The following is a 10,626-nucleotide window of genomic DNA, read 5'->3' on the forward strand; positions in this document are numbered from 1 at the left end:
CTCCTTGGTTATATTGGAGCTTGTTAAATCACCGTATCGTGTTACATGCATCTGAAGAATAACCGAAATGGGCTACTTTAGGCGGTCAACGGGTAGTTAAAAACATGATTACAATAAGATTAGCCTAAAACTAAGAAGTCAGGTACAGTAAGAATTCAGACAGATCAACAATTTATGACGAGAAGTAATCTAGTGCTCTAAATCACAGACTCAGACATTCAAATGCCACCAAAGGCAAAGTAAAAACGACTGATATATTCTGTCATTTATATACTCACCTTAATTCGGGTCGATGCTAAAACAAAAGCTTTCTTTCACAATTTTTCTTCGTCCACAATGATGTGCTTGGCACATGCAACGGCTTTCACGTTTCAACTTTCAAATCTGCCACGCAAATGCTTAAGCACCGCTGCATGGCTTAATTCTTTAGCCAAATTCAAGCATTGATTGGTTGGCCATAAACAAAAGGATGATTACGCTTAGCATATACGAAGTTATATCGACGAAATGAATAAAAAGAATAACAATTGGCTTGAATATTAAATGCTTTATAGTGTCAGCGTCCTGCTAAATAAAGCTCGGCTTTTGACCGAGGTTTTAAAAACACAATACGCGCATGCACATCTGGGGCCCTTTGTGTAAAATGCTAGTTAACTTTCAACCATGTATATAGTTAAGGGCAGAATTGGCCAATTAAGGGTCTGTTCATATGAGACGGGCCAGCCCGGCAGTGGTGGGATCTCGCCTCACATATTATTTTACTTTATTTGTAAAATTGCATTCATATGGAACCAGGCCAGCCCGGCTTTGGCGAGATCTCGCCTTTAACGGGCTCATATGAAAACAGCAAAAGCGAGCTAGCCCGGCTCAACCGGGCAGGCCCGGCTCATATGAACAGGCCCTAACTCGGATTTAACAATATGCCAAGTGCAGTTAAAGAGTTATGCAACCGGCCATTGACGTTGTATAGCCTGTGTATTGAAAAAGCAGAATACTGACTGCAATTGCATTAACGAGTTGTTTTGCTAACTGTTATTATATACAAGTCATCTATTATCACAAGTTATTTGGTTAGGTATTCTTAGGTTATTACCACGCTTTTGTTCCACCTGTGCACACATTACTGAACAGGCAAAGGTCAAATGTAACCTTGTACACGTCTGTGGTAAAATACCAAATAAGATATTCGATTGTTAATAATATGAAGTCAACATAACGAAACGAATAAATGTGTTTAAGAATATCAACTATGAGAAGAATAGTTGTTAAATGTTTGTGATATACACCATGTAATTCATACAAACACTTAACAACTATTTAACAACACCATTCAAAGAACATATGAGAATAATGATAATCTAATTGCTAAAAATGCTAACGATTCCATTATTTTCTATAATTATCGGATAAAATAATATTTCACTGTATGGAGTTTACTTGTTGGAGTGAAATATTTTATTTACAAGGTAAGCGTAAGCGAGGCATTTTCTTCTACTTGGCGCTGAGGAAATCAATCATTTCTTTTAAATTAATATTTGGCGACCTCAAGCTTTCCTCAGACCCGTAAGGGAATAGAATGTGTTTTAAACTCCACTGGCGATGATTGTCTTTCATTCACCTATATATAAAGCAAAAACAATTTATTTGATAGTTATTTCTGTGTAGTTATTATTCACAAATCGTTCGATTAAATTAATGTGCTTACCTTTGGTTCAAGAGGTTTTCTCAAGTAATGTTGAGGACTCGGCGTATTACTGAATGAATTTCCAGGACTATTGCTTTGAAAATTTTCTTTACCTGCAAAAGCAACGGCAATTTAGCTATTACAGTAAAAAATAGGCCTTTCGAAAGGGTAGTGTGGCAGCTCCTCGCAAGAATGATCTTCATTGACTACTAAACTTTACAATACATTTCTGTTTCAACCAATAGCATAGCTTCGTTCTTTAGAAAGCATAGAGAAGCATTATCCAATTGGATGAAAGCTTCCGAGCATGTCCCTTTCAAAATATATAAATTTCAGCTTCAATAATAATTAACCCTCGTACGCAGGGTCTCCTTTACCTACGGCGAAGCTAGATCATGGTATAGGTAAAAATATTCTATTCGCTGGATAGCGCAATCCAGCTTTCGTACAACCGGCCCCCATATATACATGCAAGGATCACCGCATGTTTAAAGGCGGTTTTGGAAAAGTTTTTAGGCAGACGATTGAGAGTAGTTCCATGTACATATGGCAGTAATAATTTCACTAAGGAGACTAATAACGTTTACCTAGCTCTCTAGGTATAGGTATATAGGTATATAGTTAAGCGGCAGTTGATTCTGATACCCACCAGGTGAAGCAGCCGCCAGCCTCGATTTGGCGAACTTGCTTTTTAATGCGTCAGCGATAATGGAAGCGGGATCAGCAGCCTTGGTTTTCCGAGGAGGTCTTCTGATTGGCGTACCGCCCGGGGACCTTAAAAAAACACAACACGAAATAATTTGAATTGTTATGTAATAGGTGCTATGTATTTTAAATGTAATATTGGTTCATTCGTAGTCACATGACTTTAAACAAGTGTAATTTTTCCCGCCAGGGAAACAAGTGAAAAATTGTTGCCCGCTTCTTGTCATAACAAAGTAAATTTTTTTTTTAAATGAAATTGTTGTGTAACAGGATGTATGTTTTTGTTCCTATATAACAAAGAACTTAATGTACACTAACTAACTAACTAAAGCAACTAAGATTTTACTATGCAAAGTGCATTTAAAGAGTTTTATACAACCGGCCATGATTATTTATATATATGCAAAGCATCGCGACTTCTAGTTAAAAGAACGGTTGGCAGGATTATTCAAGGAATTTAAACATTCAATTGCTATAGTTATCAATCATTAATTTGTCTTTTAAGAAACTGGGAAATTTCAGGGTACCTACTGCCTTAGTGGGGGAGGGGTGGGCATCTTTTTCCCAGTTAAGTTTAGATATGGTTCCAACCAGTTGAAAACTAATTCTCACAAACTGATACATAAACTAAACATGCCAACCCCTAGCATGAAAATTGTGTTTACCAATGCTATATCTAGGAAACTTTTATTTAAGTCAATTACCTTTCGACCGCTTTCAGCTTTACTTGATTCAGATCTTTTAAAATTGCCGTCATATCGAGCACATTTCCATTTACAGCAGAGGGAGGTTTTCCAATTTTCTTAATTTGGCGGAGGAGAAGAATAGAGATTGTAAAACATAAAATGTATATATAATTAGTACACTAGAATACCAGATCCAACAAAGTGAAACAAAACATATGATGTTGGTCAAGTAGATCCTTACCTTTTTAGGAGTTTGTGATACTGCTCTAGTGGTGGGCAAAGGAGGTGGTGGTGGAGGTAATGGAGGTGGGGCAGGGGGTAATACCATACCTACATAATGATAACATAATTCATATCAATTGAACTGTGCCAACCATTTTTAATATTCACAATATCAGATAACATTCTATTATTCCTCTGCAGGGGGGTCAACCATATAAAACTGTGTGCAATTACAGGTTGTTATGGAGACAAAGATGCAGTTTTACATCATACTTGTAGTTTCTGAATTGTCTTCTTGTTTCAGGACAAATCCAGCAATTTGTGCTCTCAATCTGCTTAATTCATCTTCCAATGCAGTGATTTTCCTAACTGCATCATCTGATACAACCATTGAGTTCTGATAAGTATTCTCATGGCAGCTTTCATTGATGGTATCCCAACCAATGGAGCAGCTTTCAGGACTGATTGTGTTTCTGCAGGGTGTACTATGGATAAATTGAGCAGTGTGGATATTCTTCACGCCCCTGGTATATGTCTCGGATGCCTGTTTGTGGAGCATCTTGAAAATGAAAGGTAGAATTGATTTCAATATAAACTGGATTTATCTGTTCAAGAGAGTTTGACCAATTCATACAGCATATGACTTTTGATTGGGATGAAAAGTGATTCCTAATTTGACCCAACCCCCATATACCCAAAACCCCTAATTTGAGTTACCCATATGGTGCACTAATGTGTACCAACAAGCTTCAGGTGTCTATAATTGCTAGTTTTCAAGCAGTGCACAAGCATGTTGTTGAAATTTTAAGCAGAGTAAAAATTATATTGAACAGTTCAGTTCAGCACCACTCTCGTATTTTCAACGTCTTAATTTTATAACAATAAACACACTGACATGCAGTATGCTGCAGAAATTGCATGGCTGGCTATATGTATAGAATATTACAAAACTCACATAGAAATATGGCCGTTTTCCTGGTTGTATTGGCAACCTATTTCCGATTTCTCTTATCAAACTTTTTCTGGCTAAAACCGACTCCATTATCGTCCTGTAGTGGTATAAAAACGGATCAAATGCCAAACCACGAGGAAGGTGGTCGCCCAAATAACGCACGATACTCTTGTTTTGCCCGTCTCGCCGAAGACAGATCGGCTGCCATCGCTTAGAGATAAGTAAATACAATGTTAGAAGGCATACCAAGAATTCTGGGCGCTGCATATAGACTAAATAAAGCTTGAAAGTGGAGCTTCGAAATTTTCGACCAAAATTTTTGCTAAATATCATGCGTGGATTAGGTTGATAAACACAAGCGAATGACATAATTACCACAAATACATTCTCGCCTTCTTCTGTGTGACATAACCTGTGAAAAATCTCAGCCACATGCGCTAAAATTTGAGCAATTTCCTCGCGAATGTTGATATCACCCTCGGGTTCCATTTTGTAAAGATGTTTCAGAACCGTTTGGAAATTGAAAAGAACGTCGAGGCATTTAAATATTTCCACCAATTAGATGCCGATTTGGAAACTGTCGACCAATCACATTTCAAAGCGGCTCATTCAAATTTTCAAATGTATCGTTTTAAATTACACAAAGAACAGTCATTCAGACGATTCAGTTGAAACGTGTAGCGATTCATTGTCCGGTTATTTTGCTAAAATACTGAGTCTAAATAAATAATATGGAAGCAATAGCGTTAGTAGAACATTTGAAAGAGTTATCTGATAATCCACAAAACAGATCAACGATTGTAAAGGTAAAGAAATAATATAAATTTGCATTCAGTTCAAACTCGCCAGTCGCTGTCGCATGGCATGTAAATACACATAATATAAAATATCTGTTAAAAAGTGTAACGTTTTGTATTTTTATTTCAAACCACGAACTACAGTTTATCACTCTGAGGTATATGAAATGAATAGGGGTACTATTTTAATGTTTCATAATGCTATACACAAGCATGTGGGTATATAAAAGTAACACAGCTGTTTTCCATGACTAACTTTTAATACTGGTAATTACACGATCTGGGATCTATGTAGAAATGAATTTATTAAATAGGAAATTTATGGTGCATTACAACAGCTGGGTTTAATAGGGTGCATTGCCACTAAATCTTCAGTCTAGTTTCACAACACAGTTTATGGGTTCATTGGGTGCATTGCCACCAATGGTTTCGTCTAGTGCATGACACAATTTAATGTTTTGAAGGGGAGTTAATGCAGGTTCTGTGTGTGCATTGGTATTCCTGAAGTTACAATGGCAGACCTTGTGATATTAAAATTGTCTAATAGAATTTCTAGAACTTTTCAAAACAAACCATTTAGCAGTAGTGTGAACCAAAATAGTATTAATTATTACAGTATTGGATAATATTTATAAAGCAGTTCAAATGCAACACATAGAAGCTTGTTGATTTACTTATTTCTACGTATACTCACCAACTTTAGTTATTCCTTACAGGATAAAGGATGTCTAGCAGGTCTTGTTTTATTCCTGGATAACAATGAGGCTCGAGTTGTGACGACTGCTCTTCAGGTATGGAACCTTAGAATAAAGCAATTGCCAAGAACCAATATGTAATCATTTGATCACCATAATATACTTGGTTAAGATATGTGCCAGTGTTTATCAAAAAGTTTGATTTGAATTATTATAAACCTCAATGTAACCAATCAATGTCAATGGAACCCAGCCAATCTGAACCTTTGAAATTCTCTGTACCATTTTAAAACAATTTTTGGCCGCACTAGCAGCCACCTTCCTTCAACAAAACTGTCTAAATTATGGTAGGATTCAAGTCCAACATAGGCATTCTTCATGACATAGGAGTCATATCTCAAGATCCTAAGAATATAAGATATCTACAAGGTATCAAGACCATAAGATATCATTCCTTAGTAAGTTTATATAACCACAAATAAAATACTCCTTAGAATAATCTTGGAGACACCATATGTTGCAATTATATGGACATTTAAGAATTCCTTGTGGGAACTCTGAAATTCCTTAGTTTTCCGTACTCATCTTATATCATGGGTGGAGTTCTTATTGAACTTGAATTCTGGCTTTTAAGGAAAAGTTTGTAGTTGCAAGCACCCTGCCTAAGTATTTTTAAAACTTGGCATAAAATAAAGTATACATATATTTAAACTTTTCATCTGTAATTATTTTTAATATGAGATTTCTGACTTTAAACGACAACAACTTTGAGAAGAATAAATGTAATGATTAGACTTATTATAAACGTATCAAAAAGTCTACAACACGAAGTATTCCCAGGCGGTCACCCATCCAAGTACTAACTTCGCCCGACCAGGCTTATCTTCGGTGATCGAACGAGAACCGGAGTTTTACTGGTGGTATGGTCGTAGACACCTACATTTGAAAATTAGCGTATATAACCGCCCGTTTATACGTACTATTTTACTGCAATTTTCCTCTTTCTACAGATGCGAACGAGTGGACATTTGAGATTTCGCTAATATATATAAAGTACCCTTTTATACTCACAAACAACCCGTAACGTATCCACTCGTTCGCATCTATCAAAAGAGAAAGAGTCGCACGATTTTGGATTTTATTCTCAATGTAGACGTATTTAATACTTTTTAAATGTTGCAATTAAATGAATTCGTCGGGTATATATCTATAAATCTAAGTGTGTATAGCTTTCAGTGTGAAAGTCAAGGCCAAAAAGTCTACAACACGAAGTATTCCCAGGCGGTCACCCATCCAAGTACTAACTTCGCCCGACCAGGCTTATCTTCGGTGATCGAACGAGAACCGGAGTTTTACTGGTGGTATGGTCGTAGACACCTACATTTGAAAATTAGCGTATATAACCGCCCGTTTATACGTACTATTTTACTGCAATTTTCCTCTTTCTACAGATGCGAACGAGTGGACATTTGAGATTTCGCTAATATATATAAAGTACCCTTTTATACTCACAAACAACCCGTAACGTATCCACTCGTTCGCATCTATCAAAAGAGAAAGAGTCGCACGATTTTGGATTTTATTCTCAATGTAGACGTATTTAATACTTTTTAAATGTTGCAATTAAATGAATTCGTCGGGTATATATCTATAAATCTAAGTGTGTATAGCTTTCAGTGTGAAAGTCAAGGCCAAAAAGTCTACAACACGAAGTATTCCCAGGCGGTCACCCATCCAAGTACTAACTTCGCCCGACCAGGCTTATCTTCGGTGATCGAACGAGAACCGGAGTTTTACTGGTGGTATGGTCGTAGACAACTACATTTGAAAATTACGCTCTATATAGTTTGGGATTATATATAAAATTACGCTATAAATTGTTATAAAAACCAGAAAAAAGCTAGATGCAAGAAGGTCAGTGTTTCTATGGACTATACCCCCTCCCCCAATAATTTGACCATGATCCTACCATAGAGATATCTATGGATCCTACCCGTGATTTTCGGAACATATGAAGTATAGTTTTCATGTTCTTAGACTTGAAGTGAGTTAATTTATATGACAGCATTTGCTAAGAGAAAATATTTAAAATGGTACCAGCAAAAAATTACAAAACCAAGGCCATGCAAGGGCGAGCTTTGAGCCAGAGCACCTATCCAAGTACTAACTTTGCCCAGTTAGTGCTTTTCTGCTTGTATGGTTGTAGAGATTCGATAACAAAACTTACCTTTACCTGGAGAATATATGCAGCTAGTCTTACAACGTGTCCAAGCTACTTCTTACTTGCCAGCCCTAGTATTACGGCTGATCAAACCACGGTTTTGCGTGTTGACTGACCAGAAATTCTTTGGGTGTTGGTATTAATTCTGCACAATCGGTTGCATCTGCGGTTAATGGCCAATTGAATTAAAGAATATCTGAAATTGAGCAAAACGTACCAATGACCATGTTGAGAACTTGAAATTATAACTGGTCAAACAATGAACAATTCAAAAAGGATAATAGTTTACGACTTGCATGTTAGTAAATTTATGTTTTATCCAGGACTGAAAGTCAAGTGCACTGCACTTGTTGTAGTGAATTTTTTTTCCTTTTTCTCGGGAGAACAGTTCAATGACAATGGTTGGTTGCTTAGAACTATTAACTAGGTTTTTGGTTGTCAAACTCAAATCGATGAGTTATAAGATTCTGATTTCTGCCAATCTTTATCACAGGCTTTGAAGAATCTGGCACAACACAAGCCAAATAGAAGCATCATGAAGAATGAGTTGGGAATGTTAGAAAGTTTGAGAGCCATCATGCACAGGTATTACCTTCATTGCATGTTGATTGTGATTAATCTTTTGGTTAGGGTGTGACTCAGTCCCATCAGATACTCATAAAATCTTGGCCAAGTGACAGTAATCGAAGCAGTTAACTAGAACTCAAATGCTAGAATATCTATAGTTTCAGAATATCTTTTTAAAACAAATTTCCGTTCCTTATGTTTTTTAACCTATGATCAGAACCTGAGACCTTACGCGATATCTACTCTATGTATAGAAATGGTGACGCAAGGACCAAGCAATTAGCAACAGACGTATACGATGCTTTAAACCAATCACAAGAACAGACCTCGCGCAGGTCAAGTAGCACCTCAAGGTAACCTTTAAATATGAACTGACTCATGGTCATTAACGTATAGTCAATGAATATAAACATACAAATTGTACTGTCAAACAAGTTTAAATTTTAAGTGTCGTAAATACAGGATGGCCGGTGGAAATATTATTCAATTATTAAAAATACCAAACCCTGACAACTTTACACATACCAACAAGCCTCGTATTTTCCTCCAATATCGTCTTTTATCTTCAAACCCATAGTCGTCAATCAACGGTGCTAGGCAGCGCCACTCGAAGATCTAAAACGTACATCATTCAAATCAAAGGCCTTTCAAACCAGGTACGATATAATAACAATTACGATGACATGATAAAATATTACCGCAATGTCGTACGTACTCGCAATTGGATGAAATTGAGACTACAACACTGGATGTAATTTAGGAAAGACTTAGTCAACAGAGTTTTTATAGTTTCCTGATGAAAATCATATAAGAAAGTGATCGTCTTTGACAAAGCTGTAGGAGCTATGCCATGCAACCATGCAAAGTCCTTCGCGAGCAGTTTGTTATATAAATAGTTCAAAAAACTCGAACTGTAATCTTTATTTTCAGATAACAAAGAGACTTTGCGAAGAACAGTTACTAACCGTCCGTGGTATGGTCAGCTTCACATTCGATTTGGCAAAATCTCGATGCATCGTGCGTGCGAGACCCGAGACCACTGCAGAAACAATATGTATGGCTATCAGTAAAACTAAAGTGCTTTCTGCTCAACAAATTGTCAAGAACGAACGAGGGGAAGAGGTAATTATATATCCTGCATTGAGTATTTCACTTTCACAACTCCTCTTCGTAGAGATCGTTTCCAAAGATCGAGGTTCCCTTTTTTGGACCATTACTACCATAAGAAATAACATTTCCACGTTTCCATCGAATTCCTATTAAGAGTTATTTGTTACTGTAGGAAACTACAGTGTATTTTTATGGTAGCCCATCTTAGAAAAACATATTGCATAAAAAACAACGAATTCAGGCCTTATTTATGGGTTTATTTCTTCTCAACCTAGGTGACTGTGTCTTTTAAGTCAGGCAGTCAAAACAAAAGTAGTGTTCAAGACAACAGCGCAAATCTACCAGATTACCTTCCCGAAGAAGACGAAATTCCCGGGTCCAAAACGGTACGTTATCTGGTATACCTCTTATTGAGAGATTTCCTATGGGGGGGGGGGAGGAGGGGAGGACTCTAAAATTAGGTAAAATTATAAGAATTAGTTGTAGTAAACTGGTAGAGGACAGAACAAAAGTAAGGGTAAAACTTAAGACTATAGTCGAGTTCAAATCATTCGCAAATCAGTTTTAAAATGCAGATAAATGCATTCCAGAGAGTCCAAAAGTTTAAATAGTTCATGTCCTTTGAAAATTTGAAAATCAAGTATCGGTGTATAATTTTTCTACCTTAATAGAGAAATATATGGAGAAATATATTTTCTACCTTAATAAAGAAATATATGTTTTCAGGCGTTAGCACGAGTTAAAAAGAATGATGACAAAGAAAATCAAGGATGGTTTGGTTCCGTTGGCAGTTTCATCAGCAAAACCTTATACTGGTGAAATACACAGGCTGTACATGGCTTGCTTTAGTACCGTGCTTATTGCGATGGTTCAGAACTTATGAAGATGCATTTTAAAACAAATGAACAAACTAACTGGAACAGGTTGTTCGAAAGGCGTTTAGCTTAAACGGTGGATAAGCCAAAATTTAAAAATACTTGCATACAT

The 10,626-nt window shown here is 36.6% G+C and overlaps 2 protein-coding genes and 3 non-coding genes across 5 annotated transcripts; 1 reads left to right on the forward strand and 4 right to left on the reverse strand.

Moving 5' to 3' along the window:
* Positions 1-1,004: 1,004 nt before the first annotated feature.
* On the reverse strand, positions 1,005-4,820 carry LOC114535109 (mitochondrial fission regulator 2-like). Its single transcript, XM_028556490.1, has 8 exons — positions 4,625-4,820; positions 4,253-4,459; positions 3,571-3,856; positions 3,317-3,405; positions 3,094-3,191; positions 2,334-2,458; positions 1,706-1,797; positions 1,005-1,618 (listed from the first exon to the last, which is right to left on the reverse strand). The coding sequence occupies exons 1-8, from the start codon at positions 4,736-4,738 to the stop codon at positions 1,556-1,558; spliced, it is 1,074 nt and encodes a 357-aa protein (XP_028412291.1). The 5' UTR covers positions 4,739-4,820; the 3' UTR covers positions 1,005-1,555.
* An 83-nt stretch (positions 4,821-4,903) lies between these two features.
* On the forward strand, positions 4,904-10,595 carry LOC114535110 (armadillo repeat-containing protein 1-like). Its single transcript, XM_028556491.1, has 8 exons — positions 4,904-5,055; positions 5,763-5,837; positions 8,456-8,547; positions 8,784-8,882; positions 9,107-9,185; positions 9,460-9,651; positions 9,915-10,025; positions 10,366-10,595. The coding sequence occupies exons 1-8, from the start codon at positions 4,981-4,983 to the stop codon at positions 10,456-10,458; spliced, it is 816 nt and encodes a 271-aa protein (XP_028412292.1). The 5' UTR covers positions 4,904-4,980; the 3' UTR covers positions 10,459-10,595.
* On the reverse strand, positions 6,557-6,675 carry LOC114535129. The gene has a single exon (XR_003688197.1). It is a non-coding gene; the product is annotated as a 5S ribosomal RNA (ribosomal RNA).
* On the reverse strand, positions 6,998-7,116 carry LOC114535130. Its single transcript, XR_003688198.1, has one exon. It is a non-coding gene; the product is annotated as a 5S ribosomal RNA (ribosomal RNA).
* LOC114535131 lies at positions 7,439-7,557 on the reverse strand. Its single transcript, XR_003688199.1, has one exon. It is a non-coding gene; the product is annotated as a 5S ribosomal RNA (ribosomal RNA).
* Positions 10,596-10,626: the final 31 nt, after the last annotated feature.

Source organism: Dendronephthya gigantea, unplaced genomic scaffold (genome assembly GCF_004324835.1).
Source record: "Dendronephthya gigantea isolate DGI-Jeju-01 unplaced genomic scaffold, DenGig_1.0 000110F, whole genome shotgun sequence".
Lineage (NCBI taxonomy): Eukaryota > Metazoa > Cnidaria > Anthozoa > Malacalcyonacea > Nephtheidae > Dendronephthya > Dendronephthya gigantea.

Bases quoted from the DNA above. Each gene is read 5' to 3' on its own strand.
- LOC114535109 (XM_028556490.1), bottom strand. From the start codon at position 4,738: ATGGAACCCGAGGGTGATATCAACATTCGCGAGGAAATTGCTCAAATT. The intron at 3,406-3,570 runs GTATGATGTAAA...ATCATTATGTAG, and splicing joins AGACAATTCAGAAACTACAA to GTATGGTATTACCCCCTGCC. The intron at 1,619-1,705 runs GTAAGCACATTA...CTTTATATATAG, and splicing joins GAAAACCTCTTGAACCAAAG to GTGAATGAAAGACAATCATC.
- LOC114535110 (XM_028556491.1), top strand. From the start codon at position 4,981: ATGGAAGCAATAGCGTTAGTAGAACATTTGAAAGAGTTATCTGATAAT. The intron at 5,838-8,455 runs GTATGGAACCTT...TCTTTATCACAG, and splicing joins TTGTGACGACTGCTCTTCAG to GCTTTGAAGAATCTGGCACA. The intron at 8,883-9,106 runs GTAACCTTTAAA...TCAAACCCATAG, and splicing joins AGGTCAAGTAGCACCTCAAG to TCGTCAATCAACGGTGCTAG.